The sequence below is a fragment of the Parasteatoda tepidariorum genome, chromosome 9 (assembly GCF_043381705.1).
Source record: "Parasteatoda tepidariorum isolate YZ-2023 chromosome 9, CAS_Ptep_4.0, whole genome shotgun sequence".
Taxonomy (NCBI): domain Eukaryota; kingdom Metazoa; phylum Arthropoda; class Arachnida; order Araneae; family Theridiidae; genus Parasteatoda; species Parasteatoda tepidariorum.
In genome coordinates, this window is record NC_092212.1 from 17086859 (window position 1) to 17109742 (window position 22884).

Here is a 22884-nt window from a genome sequence, read left to right on the forward strand (position 1 = left end):
CTCCGTGAAGAAATTATTCCAGAAAGAATTTTTTTTAAGCTAATTTCTTTATAATTATACCTTTTAACGAAACGAATTCAATCTGAATATTAATGCTAAAGTTGAAGCATGAAAATAAATATTGAAAAACCACAAAAAGGTTTAAAAAGTTGGAAGAAAATTGGAATGAGCGGGTTTATAGACTTCAGGGGGCATTGCGAAAATAATATTTAATTGTTAAGGATATAGTTTAAATAGTAAAGTTTTAAGTTTTTTTAGGAAAAAGTTTATGCAAAAATATAACAGTAAAATACAAATTACTTAAATAAAGTATACCACGATGCTTTTAAGCACATAAATTAATCTAATTTCTCATTGCTGAATATCAGTATTACATACCTGCCAACTCTTCCGGATTTTCCGGAAGATTTTATTTTCATATTTAAAGTGGTAGTAATTATATACTATTTTTTCTTTTATAATATTAATTTTTAAATGATATTGATCGCCACTATTCTTACAAAAATTAAGCACATATACTAATATGCGTTACTATCATGGTTGTCAACTTAAGTTTTCTCAAATACAACGTATTTGTTTGCTTAAAATTGAAGTTTTAATTCCATTTTAATACCACTGGGAAAAATGATAATTTAAGGGATTAAAAGTTGGCAGGTATGGTATTAGTTTGGTTTCTTAACGTCGTAGTTTTTTAAAATTTACAATTAACACTTAAATTTAACTTTAACTTAACTTAGCTTTCAGTTTCCACATGACGTAATAAAATGTTCGAAAAGATCTAATATATATTTTAATATATAATTGAAATTAAAACAATGAACAATTTAAACAAACTAGTTATACTCAAACTAGTATTACTCAAAATGGCGCTTACTGTATTTTAGCAACTGAAGTAATTTTAATTTAAAATTTCATAGCAATATTGAAATTTATCTATTTGCAGGATATATTATACTCTCTCACCACAATTATTTAAAAGTTGTGTCACAAGTACGACTATCAGACTAAAGCAAAAAACAACGTGAATAAAGCATAAATGAGGTTATATAAATGGACAAATGTGTGCTTTATTCACGTTGTTATTACGGATTGATCACGATTGGATCACGTTGTTATTGCGTTAGATTACGTCACATTGAATCACTGAAGCAAAAACAAAGCACAAAAGAAAATACATCAATGGACAAAGGTGTGCTTTATTCATGTTGTTATTTGCTTTATACAACATATCACAAGTATACCCTATCCTTTGATGGACAATTATCAGAGTCATTTCAATTTTCAATATTTTGGAAAGTCTGCGATAAATGATTTCGGGCAATTATCGCAACGCTTCTGATTTCTGCTTGTTTGCTTACCAGCTCAATCTTATACCATTTTTCCCAACCCTTTAAAATAAATAAGGTATTTGTGAGGTTGTTTTAATGTTTAAAGGTATAAAAAAATACACCTAAGGCAGAAAATGAGGTATTGTTTTGCACCACAATTAATCTCATCAACAAACCTCAATTTCAACCTCATTTACATCTCATAAAATCAACCTCATGTATAGAGCAGCAATATTTTTGGTTGAAGTCGATGAAATTATTCACACCCCAAACGTATATTTATTTTTTTAAGGTATAGAAAAAATAACCAGTAGATCTCAAAACAATTTCCCAAAGTTAGTGACTCTGAGATAGATTTTTATTAACCTCAAAATAACCTCAAGTGTGAATAAAACAACGTCATATAACTTGATTATAAACCTCATGAGATTCATTTTTTAAGATTGTTTTTGAAATCATCTTCAAATAAACCTCTAATTACCCTTAACACTTCAAAACAACCTTAAGTAAACATCAAAAACACCTTAACTTTTTGCAAGGGTAACTATAAAATAGTTAACTTAGGAAAACCATTACAGTAAACGTATATTTATATAATAAATATTTGAAAATAATGTAGAATTATCCATTAATGTTAAAATAATACATTTTTCAAGATTGCTTCAATGCCGGATAACGTAGAGGAACAAATTTTTTTGTTGTATTTACGCAAGTATTTGATCTTACCAAATTAGGGTATGGGCTATAACTTACACTAAAAGCTTTATTTATACTAACTGTTAACAGACTTGCCAAATACTTGCGATATGACAAAATATTTTTAACCCTTTAATGGGCCATTTATTTCTAGTAAGTGTATGTTAAAATACAGTTTGAATTTAGATGAAAAAATTTATTTAGATTAGTTGATAAAATTAATTTGAATTTTAACAACATTTATTTTGTGGTAAGTGTGCTTAGGTATGTTGCCCAATAGGTGTTATAAAAAAAGTAAGAGACTTAATTACTTTCATTTGTAAAATAAATTTTATATTTACTCCAAACTGAAAAAGGAATTATATATTATAACTTACCTTAAATTTCCTAAAAACAGGCATATTGTTACCAATTTTATTCAATATTACTTCATCAGAGCTGAAGTTAATAACAAATGGTATACCAAAGTTATAGCGGTGGTAAACATAATTACCACGGCCTTAGAATGGGTTAAAAACGGTAGAGAACTACATACTAAAATTTACTGAGTATGATAAATATTGTTAACTTTTTTAAAGGCTTTACTCAACTTAATTGTTCGATGGTGGCATATTAACTAACCCTTTTAATCAATTAGAAGTAGTAGTGAGTAAAAACTTTTTAAATCGAATTTGCCAAAGCAGGAATTATAGATTAAAAGACTACCACTTGAAAATTTTAACAGCTGGCCGAGGCATGTTGGAAATTTAGTTAACTGCATTTATCAAATGGAACTAGGTACCTGAGCCAAAAATGGTTTTATCCAACTCCTCCTATAACTGAGAGCCTCCACACGGTTTTTCATATGTCGTCCGATTAGACCACCGTGAAGGATATCCACTTACTGAACGAGTCATTTAATATAGAATATAGTTAAAAATAAGAGAGTGGTAGCAAATATATGACTAAAAATTAATTTTATTTATGAATATTATTGGTTTGCCTTATTCACTTGTCAACCACTACTGATTCAATTCTCAAATATATAAGACAAATTTCTCTCAATTACTTTTATAAAAAGTTTTGGGTTCATGCGCACAACTGGTTCACTATTTAAGCAGTCTGCGCGGACTACTTATAAGAGACTGTGTGGAGGCTTCTTGATGTAGGAGGTGATGTTTTATCCAATTCATCGTGCCTATAACAGTCAGTGAGGTAGATAAAATTTATAAATATTTCCTATTGGAGAGGATATCATTGTTCCTTTAGTTTAGCTCTAAGCTGGATGTAATAACGGAATAATTTAAGCTATACATTTATAGTGCCATACCTGCCAACTCTTCCGGATTTTCCGGAAGATTTTATTTTCATATTTAAAGTGGTAGTTAATATACACTATTTTTTCTTTTATAAACTTAATTTTCAAATGATTTTGATCACCACTATTCTTACAAAAATTAAGCACATATATTAATATGCGTTACTATCATGGTTGTCAACTTAAGTTTTCTCAAATACAACGTATTTGTTTGCTTAAAATTGAAGTTTTAATTCCATTTTAATACCACTGGGAAAAATGATAATGGAAGGGATTAAAAGTTGGCAGGTATGTAGTCCTGATTTTGGCACATTGCAACAATATTATGCATAGGTTTGTCAGTTTATCTAAAAGTTTAAATAATTTATACTTAGTGGTGGACAAAGTACTTTTACTTCTAATTTATTGAGTTATTCAGGGGAACGATTTTTTTGTTGCATTAATTCAAACATTTGATCTTACCTAATTCTGCAATAAGAATTTCAAATCTTAAATTAGTTTTGTTCGGAAAGCCATTGTATTATTGGTTCAAAATGGTATTATTGGTTTACTTTATTTTTTTGCCTGAATGAAAAAGTTTATAAAGAATGTAAAGGCTTATATGTATATATAATGCTCCATGAAAAAAAGGGGGAAATATATCGTATTTCAATAAGTTTGACCACACAATTCGAATTGTACTTGTATGAGTGAAAAACGGTGTCGCATAAGTGTAACATCATGACCTGTATACCACTTACTCGACAATTCAATTGTTTTGTTTTTTCAATTCTTCTGAATTAGATATTTCAAAAAAAATTTCTTGACGTGTGACATACATCTAAAGAAATTATTGAATAATATTTTAAAGTAGAATTTAATTACACAAGTTTATGATTTTCATGAATTTATGAAAATTATGAATGTAATATTTCATATTTTCTGGACAAGATATTAATTCGAAATTATAAATCAAATCAATCATACAATTATTGATGATTGAAAATCTTAAAAATATTTTTTTCATTGTTTCAGAATGGAACCGTTATGTGGTTTTAGAATTAATCTTTTCAAAACCATGTTAATTAAATAAAATATTTTTTTGCATAAGATATTGAATTGCATAGAAATTTTAGTTAATGAAGTGAAACTTCTTGTAAAATAGTATTAACCCTTTCGCGCCGACTGTCACAAATACATACCTGCCAACTTTTAATCCTTTCCATTATAATTTTCCCCAGTGGTATTAAAATGGAATTAAAACTTCAATTTTAAGCAAACAAATACTTTGTATTTGAGAAAACTTAAGTTGACAACCATGATAGTAACGCATATTTATATATGTGCTTAATTTTTGTTAGAATAGTGGTGATCAAAATCATTTATAAATTAAATTTATAAAAGAAAAAATAGTATATATTTACTACCACTTTAAATATGAAAATAAAATCTTCCGGAAAATCCGGAAGAGTTGGCAGGTGTGCAAATACGTGCCAGCATAAAACCATATCAATCAGGGTTAAAAGATAAAACTGGTAATCAAAGTAATTCTTAGCAGTTTATTTGTGGGAGGAGTTATAATTGTTTGATTTATATTTTGTTATTATAATGTTGGATTATAATTTGTTATTATGTTATTCACCATTTCTTTATTCAAAATAAAATTATTTAGTTATAATTTGAATTAACATTGATTATATATTTGATTAAACTAACAATAATTAAAGTAAAAGCAACGTAAGTCTGTCAAATTAGCAACGACTACATTTAATTTACCGTTTTTTTTTAATTACAACTTGATTCTGATTTTGTACGAATGCTTTTCGGAATCACCAATCCTTAAAGGGTAAAGAACTGCCATTTTGTTAAAAAAAACTTTTCTAGTGATAGCTAAATTTATTTTTTAATGTATTATTATATATCTATTCATTTAAATTCATTTTCTCCACCACTATATATAAATTATTTAAAAGTTTACACCAATCTTTTCTAGCTCTCTCTAGGTGAATCTTTTAAAAGATTGCCGATTTGCCGGCAGACATGTTTTTGATACATTAAAGATTCTCATGCGACAGGAGAAATTTTTTTTTTAAAGTACGAAAATTCCGTAGTCCCTAGAAAGTTCACAAAGAAATAAAATGGCTAAACTTTTTAAATTTTTCAATTTAATATTATTGTTAAAAGAGCTCAACCGTAGAATTCCTATACAATACAATTTCAAGCAAAATTTCTCGCTTTAACAGGCATGAAAGCAAAACGTTATCAACACTTACAATTGTGATTCACGAAAGAAAATAAACATTTTTCAAGGACAATTTCTAAATTTTATAATTTATTGCAGTTTTTTTATCAGCTGGAAATCTGATAAAAGCATCCTCTAGAAGTTTTTTTCGTTATCAAATCTGAGTACGGATATTTGAATAAAAATTTTGTGCTTGTAATAAATCTGAAGAATGTCTTTTGAAAAAAAAAAGATTTTGGAAAAAGTCAGGAAGCCATTGTTTTTAAAAATACATAGAACAGAAGCATGAGGCGATCATTTGTTTATACAAACAACCAATACTTATCTGACTGAACATGTAAAATGACCAAATAGAAATGTAAAAGTACACATAACACAAAAATATTATAAAAACACGAGAAACATTGAAAAAAAGCAATATAAAAATGAGTAACAACAAAACAACATAATTAAAATTAAAGAAGAAACTAAATGAAAGAAATGTAAGTAAAAGTTAAAAAAAAAAGAAAAAAAAAACTAGGGTCCATTAAAAAAATACAAATAAGAAATTAAAAAACGATCTGGGAAGTTAAATACTATATCGTATGGCAGTACTAATAAACTGTATTAGTCATGTTTTGTCTAACATTTGATCAAAATTTCCTCGAATTCGGAATAAGTTAGTGTAGATTCATGGCTGCTAAAAAGTGCAGTCCTTAGGAAAGCTTTCATTTTTTTAAAAATATATTTTATTTTATAACCATCGTTAAACAGCCGATCCATGTTTTGGATTTACAGCAATTAATGCTGAAATCCGTTGCCTCGTTGTTTTGAATCCAACTCAGAAGAAGAAAGATCTCTATGTTCTGCTATTTGGACAAACTGCCTTTTGTGGTAGACTTTCTTGATGGAACTTGGGAGAAGAAAACCACGAAAACACCCTCCTCCCTAGGGGACTCTTACCCATGTCTATCAGTGAGGATATAGTCAGCACTGAGGTTAAATTCTTATCGAACAGCTATCGCTGGAGTTTAAACCTGAGTTACATCATTGGGGGTAAGAGATCTATCCCCTGAGCTAAAAATGGAACTAAAATTGCAATAAAAGTAGGAAAATTTTTCTGAAAATAATCTTCGCCAACATTTAAAATTATGTTGGCTTAATCAATCAATCTTATATACATATGTTCGAATTATTGAATCGATGTAGTAAGTAAAACAATTTCTTTTGAAATTTTAAGTCCAAGATTTATAAATTCAAACATATACCTTGCTACCACAAGTAAAAAAAAATTCTCAAAGATCATTCAAGTTGGTAAATATGCATATCACATTAAGGGGCCTCTTTGATCGAGTATTCTCACTGATTCACTAAATGCTCTGCATCCTGACGATCCAGAGTTTGAATCCTGCTATAAACCAGAATACATCCTTGTGTTATCTATTCTACTCTTATTTATGTTATCTATTCTTCTACTTTAAAGGGACTTTTTAGGTGTGTGTTTTACAAGCACAGTGCAACTATAAATAAATTACGATAGAATCAGGGGAAAAGAGAAAAGGCTGGTAGTAAAATAATCTCAGTAATTGCTAATTTTTGGGCGGAGTTTACTTATTCTTTTTTTAAACTATTTAAGAATTTCTATTTTATCACAGAAAAGAAGCAGATTAATATATATGTTAAAATCTTAAAGAAATCTTGGTAGTTACAGATATTTTATTTTTCTCGGGAAATATGCTGTGATAAAATGTCTTTCGTACCAGTTTTTCATCTTTTCCGTCTTGCTATATAAGGGCTTTCACCCATGGATAGAATAATGAACCTTAATATCTCATCTTCAACCTGTACTGTGATGTGGTGCCAACAAAATAATGACAACTATTAAATGTAGTAGTTATGCTTTCTGTAATCTTAAATACTTATGTGTAACGGATGCAGTGATGCCAACTTGCTCCTCTTTAAAAAATAGTATTTTCTAGTGGTAGCGAAATTTAAGTTTCTTTTAGTTTAGTAATTTTCCTTTTAAGTAATTTTTTCACCACTAAATATCAAAAATTATAAGTATCATATAAAATGCAACGTTACAGCATCAATCTACTGGTTACTCTATTAATAAGAAAGCGTAACTGTCCGAATGTAACGAATTTTACTATATAATTAGCTACCACTTTATTAAAACTATTCCAGAAAGCGGAGCAGTTGGCATCCCTGCGGATAAAAAATTTTGAAATACATAAAAATGGAACGCATTAATAATATAAATATTTATAACGAATTTTTACGAAGTTCTTTATAAGTTAAAGTTATCAGTAACAGTAAGAAACAACCACTTCGTACAAATAATTGTGTAATATGATATTTGAACTAATGTGAAACTTAATTCGTTTAGAATAACATTGCATAATATTTTCGTATATTATCTAATATATAAAATAGTGCGGTTATTAATTATTATAATATAAAATATTTAAATTTTACAGTCTAGGCATCACCTCCTACATCAGGAAGCCTCCACACGGTATTTTACAAGTAGTCTGCGCAGACTATATGAAAAGTGAAGCAGTTGTGCACATGAACCCAAATTTTATTTTAAAAGTCTTCTTTAGTTATGCTAGCTGGACACCTGCGTCGTGAAGCGCCCCCTATCCCATCCGTCGTGAATTATTTAGCATTGTGTGAGTTCTTTATGGTCAGCAGGCAGTGTGGCAGCTATGAGGGGGATTCAAGCCCCTTGCTTGAATAAATAAAAATCATAAAAAATAAAACAAAGCAGCTTGTTTTAAACTATGTGTGGCTGTAGAACTGGATGCAGGTTATTTTAAAAGTAATTGACAGACATTTATGATATATATTTGAGAATTGAATCTGTAAGGGTTGTTAAGTAAATAAGACAAATCAATAATAATCATAAATTTAAAAAAAAAATTTAGACATATATTTGTTACCACTTTCTTATTTTTACTAGATTTTTAATTAAATGGCTTTTTCGTAAACTGGTTTATCTTCATAGTGGTGTGATCAGACGACCTTTAAAAAACTGTGTGGAGGCTTTCAGTGGAAAATAAAAATTTTAATCTTTATAATCAAAAGGTAACTTTCACTTACCACTGCCACTCGTAAAATACCTAGCCTTTGAAATATTGACATTTTAACAACTTAAGTAACTATTTCATTTAATAGATCCTATGTATTAAATACAGTGAAGCCAACTGCACCTCTTTCGGCGTAGGTTTCTATAAATTGGTAACGAATTAAATTGGTGCAACTTTTAGAATAAGGATAAACACGCCCACGCTTTAAAAGTGTCAACCCGAGAAAATTTGAGATATGATACTTTGAATTTTCCATTTGTATTGGTGGAAAAATTACTTTAATTGAAAATTTATAAACTTAATTAACTTACCACTAGAAAATATTTTTTCTTACAAAGCGGAGCCAGTTGGCATCTTTATATGTGAGGTCCCACGGACGTTTGAGACTGTGCTAACTGTAAAAAGCAAAATTTTTCTGAAAAGAGATTAAAATTAGCAACTTTTCCCGACATGTTTTTGTCTATTTACTGTTGACGGTGAGTGTAATGACTGATTAGGCTCAGATTGAGAGTAAATGCAGAGCTCTTAGGCCACTAAAATAAAGACCTATGCTGGATATGGTTTATATCTCGGTATTTGGCGCGGAGCACCACCACCCGATTTTAAAAGTCTTTTTAATATTAAAATTATTGTTTCAAAATATGTTCTTTATATATACAATTCACATTGTAATCCATGGTAGTAGTTACAATTAAATGATTAAACACTTCAATTCAAACGATAAAAATAAATTTAGTACCTATCACTTCTTACATTTTTGCCAGAGATGCCAACTTGCTCCGGACATCGAATAAATATTTTCGAGTGGTAGTTTATTAATTGTGATTCTTCGTTTAATAAATTCAATTTATTGGTTTTTCATCCACCACTATTTCTAAATAATTCGAAGGCTTATCTAATTCGCCACTTTGTTCTTGATACGTCTTGCAAAACATTTTAAAAAGTAAGCAAAATTAGTCAAATATTTGTAAATTAACTTGTAATTATTGACCGTTTTTTAAATTATTTAGGCGCATCCGGAGCAGTTGGCGTATCTGTTAGGCACACGTAGGTGGCTTGATATGTGAATATTGAGTTCTCTTGGGAGTTTTTTCTCACTTTTCTTCTGTTATGTCTACTTTGTTGGTTTAGTATATTTGATTTAAGTTTATGTTAAAAATCAGTATGCATAAAAAATTTGATATCTTGTATCAAATTCCAGTTTGTTCTAATAATTTTACCTTCTCGAATTTGTTTCTTATTGCCATTATTCTTGTCGTCTACTGACACTACCGCTTGTGAAAGAGGGAAATGCCCGTTTCGATAACAGGAACTAACTTAGTTTATGTTCCAAAAATCTTCCGGAAAGCCTTCAATATGCATACCTTGAAAATTCTCCGACTTTTTGCCGGAGAACTCCGGATATTAAATGACGGACACAATACTCTTTTGTGTCCGTCAATTAATATTAAATAAATTCTCCTGCTTTTAGCCGCAGTTTCCCCAAATATTTTGACATTTCTATTTTAACAGTTTGTTTTATATGATTAAGAAATATTGAACATTTTAGAAAAGCATTCAATATTGTCTTTATAACCTGATGCAAATTTGCGAATCTTTTCTTACTTAATTATTATTACAATACCACTTTAGGTATCGTGAAAAACTAGAACTTTCTGGTTGATAGCTCTGCATATACACTGAAGAGCCGTTACATTATGACCACCCTCCATCTATAACAATGGGCTCGCCCAGTATTTAATGGTTTCTCTTACCTTTTAAACTAAAAAGCAGCGTTATGTTTTTGTCTCATATTTGTCAATTAATATGAAGTGCTGACCGCAAAGACGAAATTCAGTTGCAAAACTTTTACCTTGAAACTATGCTCCAAGTTCAACTGGACCAAACAAACCAGCGGGTCAATGTGAAAACAGATATGACAACACTATCTAGAAAAGAGAATTAAATGGAAGGTAGAAAAAAAATCCCTGTAAATGGACACTTGCCCTTATTTGACAGCAAATATATTTCAAACGAATCTTTGAGTAGTCATAGCAAGGAAAATTATTTTTTTTTTTATAAAAAGTAAATAAATAAATAAGTAAATAAAACAGATTAATAAAATAAATTTACAATATCGTTAATAGAAAAAAAGTATTTCAGTGTATTTTTCTCATTTCTTATAATTATTATCAGAAATTCAATTATCTGAATACATGTAATGTTCTATTTAATCAGACATTGCGATATATACACTGAAAAGCCATTAATTATGACCACCCTCCATCTATAACAATGGGCTCGCCCAGGTTTTCATGGATTCTCGCCCAGGAACAATGTTTTCATGGGGCACATTAGGACCCATAATCCTTATAGAACAATCCCTGACGTCTATAAGCTACTTGAACATAGTTGCAGACCAGGTTCACCCATTCATGGCAACAGTTTTTCCTGCGGGGGGATGGTGTTTACTAACAGGATAATGCACGATGTCATAAGGTTCGAATCGTCATGGATTAGTTCGAGGAACATTCCAGTGACTTTCAAGTCATGTCTTGGCCCCCAAATTCGCCTGATCTTAATCCAATCGAGCATTTGTGGTCCTACTTGGAAGACCAAAACCGTACTGCCACGCTACCACGCTACGTGCTGCCACGCTACAATGTCCCACGCTACAATGTAGGGGCTTGGTACCAGATACCTCAGACTACCTATCAGCATCTTGTGGAATCAATGCCACGACAGGTGCTAGCAGTTTTGAGNATGGATTGGTTCGAAGAACATTCCAGTGACTTTCAAGTCATGTCTTGGTCCCCAAATTCAACTAACTTTAATCCAATAGAGCATTTGTGGTCCTACTTGGAAAACAGAATTTGTGCTGCCACGCAACCCCCTCGCAATGTGAGGGAATTGCATGTGAGCGCTTGGTACCAGACACCTCAGACTACCTATCAGCACCTTGTGCACCTTGCACGGGTGCTAGCAGTTTTGAGGGCTAAAGGTGGTCCTACATGTTATTAGCAGGGTGGTCATAATGTAATGGCTCTTCGGTGTATTTACAAGATTAACTACAGTTCTATAAGCATTAATTACCACTTTATAAAATATTCAAGCAGCTAGCATCCTTGTTCTTGAAATCTTTAAAAAAAAAAACTACATTTCTTTGTTTCTTAAACATCAAAAGAAAATCAAGAGCGAAGGGTTTGACTAATAGTTGTGAGAATTATTCGTAATTTCCACTTTTTAATCTTCGCTGTGTTTTTATATTTCAGATTCCCGAGAGAAGTTGAGACTTTACCAAATCATTTCTATTTTACTGATTATGAAAGGCATGTTAGTGAAATTGCCTCTTATCATCTGGACAGGTATTTCAAAGTATCTCTAGTTTTTTATGTTTAAGAAGAATATAAAAACGTTAATTTTTTTCACGCATATATGATTTTAATTTGCCAAAGTTTTTAGCCAAACTTATGAACCTTCAATTAAGAAACAATTATCATTTTCTTGCCTCTTTTGTGTTTTAAACACCATTGGCTAATCTTCCGAATACTCAGTAACTTAACCGTATATGATTTTTATTTGCCAAAGTTATGAGCCGTCAATTAATATTAAAGGGAAAAAATCATCATTTTCTTATCTCTTATGTGCTTTAAACTCCATTGGCTAATCCTTCTCATACCAATTATCGGTAACTATACCGTATATGATTTTAGTTTACCAAAGGTTTAAACCAAAATTATGAGCCGTCAATTAACAACGATTTTTTATTTAATCTTTAAATATTTTATAATTTATTTTCACGTCGTTTAAGTTTTATTGAAGCAGACAAAATTCGAAATAGGAACGAAATCTGGTAAATAATTGTCGGTAGTTCTAAATTGTTTAAAAGAATGTAAAAACTTGAGAAAACTGACGTGAACCTTCATTCAATAAAATTATAAATAAATAATTATAAACAAATATTTTTACTCGAATAAAGCTTTGCATAAAAGAATTATTATATAATTTTAATAAAAGAATTTTATTTAATAATTATATTTAATATTAATATTTAAATTTATTGATATTTAAAATTTATTAATAATTATTTTATAAAAGAATAGCAAAGCAGCTAAAAACATTTGATGAATGACGCAAAAAGCGAAAGTAACAGACTTTCATTTTTAACCGCTCTTCTGACTAAACTATTGTGGTACCATATTTTCCATTTAGTGTTTATAATGATATTTATTTATTCAGAAAGACTATATTTTCATGAATGACCTCATAACTTATAGTTTAATTTATTTACACTGATATTTCTTGATATTACTGATATGATTGATGATATTACTTGATATTTTGTAGAGTTTTTGGATTTAGAAGAGCTCCTCCAGTTATAGGAAGAACAGTCAATATCACGGAAGAACTGTATCCATTAGCTCCACCAGAACTATTTAAAACATTTTTCATTTCTCCAGGTATGGCATTTAAATCGCTGTTTGTAAGTATGTTTGAATTTAAAGCAATTAATATTTATTTACTATGTAAATAAGGTAGAAAAGGAAGCGTAACTTTCTTAATCCAAAATGTCCAAAAGAAGTAAATTTCACTTTCTGCTAATAGTAAAATAACGTAAAGAACGTGTAAAGAACTCAAGTAATCATGTTCATAAGAAAAATAATTGTTTCAGTACTGTAAAAAAATACCGTGTTTAATGTATTGAAACGAAATGTTAGTAGACTATTTAATTTTAGAGGGTTTAATTATGTGTAGAATATAATGAAACAAGACATGGTAATGCTACACAAAACTCAAATTTTTTATTACAAATCAAGCGGTGTAATAAAGTAAGTTTAAGTCAAAACATAAAATAATAAATAAACCAAAAGAAAAAGAGGAAAACAGATTTCTCAAATGCGCTTTCTTTGCGAAGTAGTTTATTATGTTTTGGGAAAATAAACTCCACCCATCCTTCTACGGCAGTTCTTAGCAACAGGAGGTTTTTAAAAAGTGGATAGTGAGTTGCAATTTCTCTTCCAAAAACCTGCGCGAGAATATTTGGGAATCAGGTCTGGAGATCTGGCAGACCACTCCATCGTCTGAATATCTATTATTTCAAAGTTCTTTTTTTTTCTATCGATAAAAATATATTGAGGTCTAATAGCGATTCTGTACAGTCGTACTTAGGACTCTAAGATCGAAACCAACGTAGTCAGGACTTTAAAATCAAAGAAGCCAGAATGCTTTTCTGATACACTTCTAGGTCTTTGGAGAGACTGCCTGAACTGGAGCAAGTAACATCCTTCTAAGAAGGTGATGCAGTTGACCTAAGTATTGTTTACTGATGAGAGCCGAGTTTGTCTGAACAATTATACTTGGCTTTCTTACATGTGGAGTAAGCCAGAGGTCTGGGGTTATCCCTTCAAAATCGTGGAAAGTGACTTCTATAGAATCGGAGATGCTATCATCTTGGACAGCTGAATGTCCACACATACCAGGAAGTCTTTCGCGGTATCGCATCCTGAATTCTTCAAAGCATAGGACTAAGATCTTAGAGTCAAAGATAGTTCTAAGACGTTCGTAAACCCATTTTAATGGATTACAATGCGCATTCACACAGGACTGGAATCCTCGTTAATTACTTTGTGGCAAAATGTATTCAAAAGACGAAGATTACCGTTAGATTTCTAGACTTGAATTCCATTTTTCCAAAATGGAAACATTGACTATTAATGAGCTAAAATTTTAATCTTCCACCAACTGATTATGATATATTTTGATAAAAAAAATGTCTTCTTAAATTTTTCTTTAGCTGGAAACGTGTGCTTTCATGGACAATGCACGTATTATTGCGACACTGGTCATGCCTTTTGTGGTAATCCAGACACAATTGAGGGAAGTCTTGCTGCCTGGCTACCTCCAAGGAACATCTTGGATAGACGTCCGCTAAGAAGTCCTTGGAGAAGATCGTACAATAAGCGTAGGAAGGCTGCGTGGGAAGGCAGTGACTATTACTGCATCAGAGAAGTCAAATCAAAACCACCATACAAATATGGAAGGAGGCTATATGATGCAATGGATTGTGCAGTCTTTGATTTCTTGACTGGTTAGTAGTTCATGAAAACAAATAATAAATCACCTTTAATTTCCGCGTTGTAGTAACTCAACTGTATTAGAAATAATCGAACGTTAATATTATCTTATGAAACACTAGTAGTCTTTAATGTCTTTTGTTATGGAATAAAATTATTTTCTTTGAAATTCAATTTCCACTTAGTTTTAAACAATTGAATTTTTCCACTTACCTATTTAAAAAAATTATATCAAGGACTGCTAACATTGAACACAAATTTCAGGTAGTATGTAAAATAATAAGATCTTTTCAAAGAAAATATAAAACTGCTAAATGTTATAAAACAAATTAAAAAATATTGCAGAAAGAAGTTTTCAATTGAAAATTATTTATGTTCTAAACCAAAGACAGGACCTGAAACAATTTCAAAAGGGGAATCAAGAAAATGATTTAACTATGGAAAAAAATCTCTGTTTTTTAAAATAACAAAAAAAATATGAAATAGTGTTACTGTTAGTTATTTTTGTTACGGAATTGAACTTTTATAATAGGTATCCATAATAACGCTATAAAAATCAGAATTTCATTGAAAGAGAAAAGGGCGTTACTATGATAAACTAAGAATAAGACCATGACCAACGCACCTTAAGCACAAACATGAAAAGCGTACTAAGATATTTAACAACTTTTGCTCTTTTAAAGATTTGAATGATTTTCTCGTCATTAAATTATTTAATTCTTTAGTTCCCCGTTTCTTTACTTCTATTTGGTTATGAGCATATTTCAATATTTTACAAAAAATTACTTTCTGCTGTATTTTTAAATTGCTTAAGACATTGAACAGTTTTTATATTTTCTCTGAAAAGAATGTACGATTCCAAATAATACATGAAATTTTCGTATAATTTCATTATTAGCACTCTAAAAGCATTTTTTATTTAAAATTCAAAACATTGGCTTATAACAAGGTGTTAATTAGTTTTTTATTGGAAAATTTTAATCCATGAAAAAACACTTAAAAGCTTATAGTTTCAGAAAAATAATATTGAATTCGAATTTAATTTAGTTAAAAGCTTATAGTTTCATAAAAATAATACAGAATTAGAGTTTTCCTGTTGCAGTTGAAAAATTTTGACTTTTTATTCATTCGAATGTGACAAATTTAGGATCTATTCACGAAGTGTATGAATAATATTTAAAATATATTTTTATTTGAACGTGCTGCTCTTGAAAATAACATTTGGAGATTCTTTTTATTGTTAAAAAACGAACATATCCACTAAGAATTGTGCAAACTATGGGCTTTGTTTTGCGAATTACAAGGTAACACCAGAAGGGTATTAAATAAAGTGGTTGCTAAGCATTAAAGTGCAAAAATTTTAAAATTCATTTGTAGTGCCTGAGAGTGCTTAGGTTTAAATACCTGACCACGTTTTTTACGATTTCTGGTTTGCCATCGATTATAAAGATTCCGCGCGTTTTCTTGGAAGTAGTCGTCAGAACAATTGATAAAATGAATTACTTTGGGCAAAAGATAATTTAAATTCAATTGTTTGCTTAAACGGGGTTGTTATGGGAGACTAAAATTGTAAGAAGTACTGACTAATAAAATTCAAGATTATATTAAAAGAAATTAAAATAAGCATCTAGTGCATAGCATATTTTTTTCAGTCCACTGTTGAAAGTATTAACAATTTGACGGTTATGAACGAGTTCAGCTCGCAATCGAATCGGGCCTCATAATGCGCGCCAACGAGTTCCGCTCGGGAGCAAGATTTTGACCGTAATGGTTAGTAACGAGCACTACTCGCGTAGTGAAATTTTTCCCCAATGCGCGCTGACGAGCCAAGCTCGTTCGCCATTATTATTCTGCATTGGTTAAAAACGAAAATTACGTAAAAACTGTTATTTATGTACTACGAATACTTTAAGAAATTTTTAAAACGCTTGAGGCGAGCTATCTACCGCATCCAGAGATGCCAACTTGCTCCGCTTTGTAAAATAGTATTTCCTAGTGATAGCGAAAGTCAAGTTACTTTCAGTTTAGTATATTTCCTTTTAAGTAATTTTTTTACCACTAAATATCAAAAACTGTAAGCAATAATCTACTGGTTACTCTATTAAAAAGTAGGCGTAATTGTCCTACTCCAACGAAATTTGCTACATAATTTGCTACCACTTTATTGTAACAATTCCAGAATACGGAGCAGTTGGCATTGCCAGAGAACGGTGACATTTTCCATACCTACCAACTCTTTCGGATTTTCCGGAAGATTTTATTTTCATATTTAAAGTGGTAGTAAATATATACTATTCTTTCTTTTATAAACTTAATTTTCAAATGATTTTGATCACCACTATTCTTACAAAATTTAAGCACAAATATTAATATGCGTTACTATCATGGTTTTCAACTTAAGTTTTCTCAAATACAACGTATTTGTTTGCTTAAAATTGTAGTTTTAATCCCATTTTAATACCACTGGGAAAAATGATAATGGAAGGGATTAAAAGTTGGCAGGTATGCATTTTCGGAAGAACAGAGGTGGAAAACAGATGCCACTTTCGACTACTGTTTGCACGTAATAGTGCGCGAATTAATGAAACGAAAACTGCTCATTTCCCTGACCGTCAAAAGGTTAAAGAATGCTTTTGATTTAAATATTAATAATTTGAAATGTAAATCATATTGGTATTTATGATTTAATATCTAAGGAGATAAATAAATAATAGTGAATTCAGTTTTTACCAATGAAGAAGTTTTTAAAGTGAAGATAATTATATAACAGGTCAGTCTAACTGAACTATTTAAAANAAACCATCCTCTTCCTTAAATTTTGATTCCACGAAGCAAGCTTACTGGTATTGGTACGGGGCATTAGAAAGAACAACAACAACAGAAACGGTGACCTTTTTACCAATACAAAATTTTAATCAACCAAAATAAAAAGAAGTTAAAAGCTTTTTTCTTATTTCAATATCCCTATAAATAAAAAAAAAACCCGGCATTTTTATATAAATATTGTAATCATGAAAGGTTGATGCATTCATTGTTAGGGAGAAGTTATTAACTTCCTCTCTTCATTTTGATCAATACGTATTTTACTTTAGTAAAAGTGACACCATTTTTAAAAGATTCAATCATGCTCTTTCAAATTGTGCCGAAAGTTTTGCCACGGGAAATCTTTCTAGACATTTGCTTGATAAAAGATCGACTTCATAGAGTTAGTGAACTAGGTTTTCCCAAATCTTGTTCTACCCCTGTATATTATGTATGCTGTAATTATTTATTGGCCAAGCTGATAAAACATATTTATTTAACCAAACATCTACATATCGTCCAACTATTAACGTTTTAATAGTATCAGAAAATAACATTCTTATTAACACAGAAAAAAATCAACAAAATGTGCAAGGACCCTGAAAATTATGCCTTATATGTGTTAAAGACTGAATAAATTTAAAACAATAATTACTAAGGCCCGGATTTTGATGACATTTGCATTTTTGGACATTTTTTGTCTTTTAGAGCATTTTTTTAGATTTATAGGGCATTTTTCCTTAAATTTTGGGGCGTATTTTGCATTTTAATGCATTTTTTAAAGTTTTTTGTTAATTTTTTCCAATTTTTACTATTTTTTTTCATTATTACACTGGCTTCCAAACAATGAAAAAAATCTATAGAATATTAACAGGTGAAGCAAAATCTTTTCAAATTGAAGGAGAATTGTAAGTAAGTGAGACCGTCTTTTTCAAGTATGCACATATAACATCAGTAGACGTTGAAAGAAGCTTCTGCAGGAATGAAAATTTACTTTCAGACAAGAGATGCTCGTTTACATTTCAAATTATCAAAAAACATTCAATAATCCAATGTAATTCTGCTATTTAGTAATATTATGAGATGGAAGTTGTTATATCCATTAAAGTTTCTATACAAAATAAAAATATTTTGGTTTCAATATATTTTCCTTTTTTTGTTATTTTAGGATATAAAACATATTTTTCAAACTTTAATGAACGTAGAACAAGTATTGCATTGCTTTATATTTTTTAAATTACTCATAATAATTTTAAAGAGCAAAAAGATTTTTTAATTCAATATTTTTACTTTATCTAAGGCATTTTTTGTGCAATTTTTCCATTTTTAAGGACATTTTTTGTCCTTTTTAAGGCATTTTTTGCACTTTTTAAGGGCATTAGTTGAGATTTTTTAGGTCATCAAAGTCCGGGCTCTAGTAATCATGAAAGGTTTCTAAGTTGATGCATTCATTGTTAGGGAGAAGTTATCAACTTCCTCTCTTCATTTTGATTAATACGTATTTTGCTTAAGTAAAAATGACACCATTTTTAAAAGCTTCAAGTCATAAATCACTCTTTCAAATTGTGCCGAAAGTTTCGCCACGGGAAATCTTTCTAGACATTTGCTTGATAAAAGATCGACTGCACAGAGTTAGTAAACTAGGTTTTCCCAAATTTTGTTCTACCCCTGTATCTTACGTATGCTGTAATTATTTATTGGTTATACTGATAAAACATATTTATTTAACCAAACATATACATATCTTCCAACTATTAACGTTTTAATAGTATTAGAAAATAACATTCTTATTAACACAGAAAAAAAATTAGCAACATGTGTAAGGACCCTGAAAATTATGCCTTATACAGAGATGCCAACTNAATATTCCTATAAATAAAAAAAAACCGGCATTTTTATATAAATATTGTAATCATGAAAGGTTTCTAAGTTGATGCATTCATTGTTAGGGAAAAGTTATCAACTTCCTCTCTTCACTTTGATTAATACGTATTTTACTTTAGTAAAAATGACACCATTTTTAAAAGCTTCAAGTCATAAATCACTCTTTCAAATTGTGCCGCAAGTTTTGTCACGGGAAATCTTTCTAGACATTTGCTTGATAAAAGATCGACTACATAGAGTTAGTGAACTAGGTTTTCCCAAATTTTGTTCTACCCCTGTAACTTATGTATGCTGTAATTATTTATTGGTCATACTGATAAAACATATTTATTTAACCAAACATCTACATATCTTCCAACTATTGACGTTTTAATAGTATCAGAAAATAACATTCTTATTAACACAGAAAAAAAATTAACAACATGTGTAAGGACCCTGAAAATTATGCCTTATACAGAGATGCCAACTTGCTCCGGACAGCAAATAAATATTTTAAAGTGGTAGTTTATCAATTGTGACTATTACTTTTATAAATTCAATTTAGTAGATTTTTATTCACCACTATTTCTAAATAATTCGTAAGCTTATATAATTCACCACTCTGTAGTAGTTTCTATGCTATACCTTTTAAAAAGCAAGCAAAAATAGTCAAATATTTGTAAAATATAGTTTGTAGTTATTTACCGTTTTTATTTTATTGTTTCGGTGTATCAGGAGCAGTTGGTATCTCTGCTTATATGTGTTATGACTGAATAAATTTTAAAAAATAATTACTAATATCCTTAATGTTTTTCAACAACACTATGAAAACCCTTGCACAAAAAAACATAAATGGCAGATAATGAACAACAATAATGAAAAAAAATACAATAATGAAAACAAATTAACAATAATGAAAAAAATACAGCTTTTGTTTAAACATGTATGCAGTACCACTTCTTTGTTAAAACATTTTTTATATTATTTAAATACTTGTTATTTTTAAAGTGTATAAAAAATCTTCTAAATTTAAAAACATATTCAGAATAATTTTGCATAATTACTTTAATTACACTTCCTGTAACATTTAAGTTTATTGTTAAATAATTTTCCTTGTTGTAGAGTACTTAGGAAAGCATTTTTAATTGGGTAGAATTTTTTTCCAACCATAATAACCTGTTGATTAGTTAGTTTTTAATGTTTAAGTTTATATTATTAAGAATTTAATGAGGATAAAAAATTTTATAAAGAAGGATAAAATAATATTGAAAACAAAATTGAAAGATTTAAAAAATTATTTAATCTGTAAAATGATTAGCATTTGATTAAAATTGCTTTTAGTTTCATTTTTATGAATATTTTAATTTCACGCTATATACGTCCTTCAAGTTATATAACAATTCAGATTAAATTAGATCTATCGGAAAATTCTGTCTGTGAAAGAACACGTGCCATTATGCTACGGTGAAAAAGGTGCCTTTACAGAAAAAAGTAGTGGGGCATATATTCTTCAAACCTCTTACACCGCATTTAAATAATTTTTTGCCATCGATTGTTATAAAAGCAAATTTAATAGCTCAAACCACTTGACCATTTAAATAAATTTTTTCTATTGACAAAGGTAGCAGAATACTGAATAATTTTAACCGCTTGCACTTTCAAATAACTATTTGCGGTTGACTATTGTGGAATCAAATTTAATAGTTCAAATCTCTTGACCATTCAAATAACTTTTTTTCTGTTGACTACTGTAGAAGTAAATTAAGTCATTTTAATTGCTAGCACCATTCAAATCATGTTTGTCATTGACTGATATTTAAACAATGTTATCTAAAGGCTTTATCTCAAATTGTCCGAATCATATAAATACATTTATTGTTGATTGTTACAATAACAATATCAAACATAATACTATAACAGTATCAAACATTATACTATAAAAGTATCAAACATAAGACTATAACAGTATCAAACATTATATTATAAAAGTATCAAACATTATATTATAACAGTATCAACCATTATACCATAACAGTATCAAAAATTGTACTATAACAGTATCAAACATTATACTATAACAGCATTAAAAATTGTACTATAATAGTATCAAATATTAGACTATAACAGTATCAAACATTATCCTATAACAGTATCAAACATTATATTATAACCGTATTAAACATTATATTATATCAAAATTAGATATATATATAATTATTATATATAACAACAGCAAATATTATTTCAATAGCAAGTGTATTTTATTATTTTAACTATATTTTAATTACATCAAGTATATTTGAAGTCGTTTCCAATAAAATTCAATAGCCTCTATATTAAAGTAAGAAATCTCGCCAAACATATTTTTTAACATATTTAACTTTTTTAAAATTTATGTAATTAAGTTCAAATTCTCAGCATATTTGTGTGTTAAACATTTCCTTTATTGTTACAGATTCGGTCGAGCTAATCACGACGAAATGAGTATACTAACTCCTTTGCTACAGTGCTGCGTAATCAGACTTTCAACATTCAACAAACTGTACGCATTCAATTTGGGACCACGCAAATTAAGTGATATAATGAGAGACAGCCTAGCCGATGATCCAGTTGCACCTGTTCTCCTGGAAGCTCACTTGAAAGCCCTGGATCGCAGGGTAGCCAAAGTATTAGATGCTATACGACAGTGCCTTGTGGCCAACAAGCCAGACTTAGTGTTCCTCGATGATATGTAACTCTATTTTTTACTACATTTGCGAAACAAATTCTTCCTAATTGTTTAATGTAACATTCCATTGTGATTTGAATATCAAATCAAGAACTAGTGTTTGAACTTTTGCACTTGCTTGATTTTGTTAAATCTTTCGACCGTCTTGATTCTACGTTAAAATTCTATTTTTTTTTCCAATGTTTGATGCAGAAAGTGTTTAATGTTGCCTCGTTTTTTTCTTATTTGAGGCAAGAACATAATGTGATTCATTGTTTTTTTATAGGGCTTCTTATGGGAATCTAAATTAAAAAATGTAAAACCAAAAAGTTTCTGTTTTCAAGTTTTGAAGAAAATATTTGAATGATTTTGTTTTTTTAAGAAATATATATATTTTTTTTTTGCATGCAACGTTTTACTAAAAAAAGTTTAAAAAAAACCGAATTATTATTGTAACTTCAACATTCCATTGTGATTTGAATATTAAATCAAGAACTAGTGTTTGAACTTTTGCACTTGCTCGATTTTGTTAAATCTTTCGACTGTCCTGATTCTACGTTAAAATTCTATTTTCAATGTTTGTTGCAGAAAGTGTTTAATATTGCCTCATTTTTTTTTTCTTATTTGAGGCAAGAACATAATGTGATTCATTGTTTTTTATAGGGCTACTTGTGGGAATTTAAATTAAAAAATGTTAAAGCAGAAAGTTTCTGTTTTTAAGTTTTGAAGAAGATAAATGAATGTTTTCGTTTTCTTAAAAAATGAATTTTTATTACATGCAGCGTGTTGCTAAGAAAAACAGTGTCTGAGATTAGTAGAGGAATTTATATTCTGTATAATTTCTAG

At 29.5% G+C, this 22884-nt stretch overlaps 2 protein-coding genes across 2 annotated transcripts in view; both read left to right on the forward strand.

Moving 5' to 3' along the window:
• The window catches only part of LOC107446378 (extracellular serine/threonine protein CG31145-like), a 146550-nt gene extending 131834 nt beyond the window's left edge, over positions 1 to 14716 (forward strand). The window contains exons 6-8 of the mRNA XM_043044611.2: positions 11865 to 11957; positions 12940 to 13052; positions 14387 to 14716. Coding sequence (XP_042900545.1) covers positions 11865 to 11957; positions 12940 to 13052; positions 14387 to 14685 — 505 coding nt within the window. The 3' untranslated portion in view covers positions 14686 to 14716. The remainder of the gene's footprint in view (positions 1 to 11864; positions 11958 to 12939; positions 13053 to 14386) is intronic.
• A 3598-nt stretch (positions 14717 to 18314) lies between these two features.
• Positions 18315 to 22066, forward strand: LOC139426530 (extracellular serine/threonine protein CG31145-like). Its single transcript, XM_071185757.1, has 2 exons — positions 18315 to 18376; positions 21787 to 22066. The coding sequence occupies exons 1-2, from the start codon at positions 18315 to 18317 to the stop codon at positions 22064 to 22066; spliced, it is 342 nt and encodes a 113-aa protein (XP_071041858.1).
• The last annotated feature ends 818 nt before the right edge of the window (positions 22067 to 22884 follow it).

What these genes read in the sequence shown, in the direction of transcription:
- LOC139426530 (XM_071185757.1), top strand. Translation starts at nt 18,315, where the DNA reads ATGAAAAAAATCTATAGAATATTAACAGGTGAAGCAAAATCTTTTCAA. An exon ending in TTTCAAATTGAAGGAGAATT is followed by an intron (nt 18,377 to 21,786) that starts GTAAGTAAGTGA and finishes TTATTGTTACAG; the next exon opens with ATTCGGTCGAGCTAATCACG.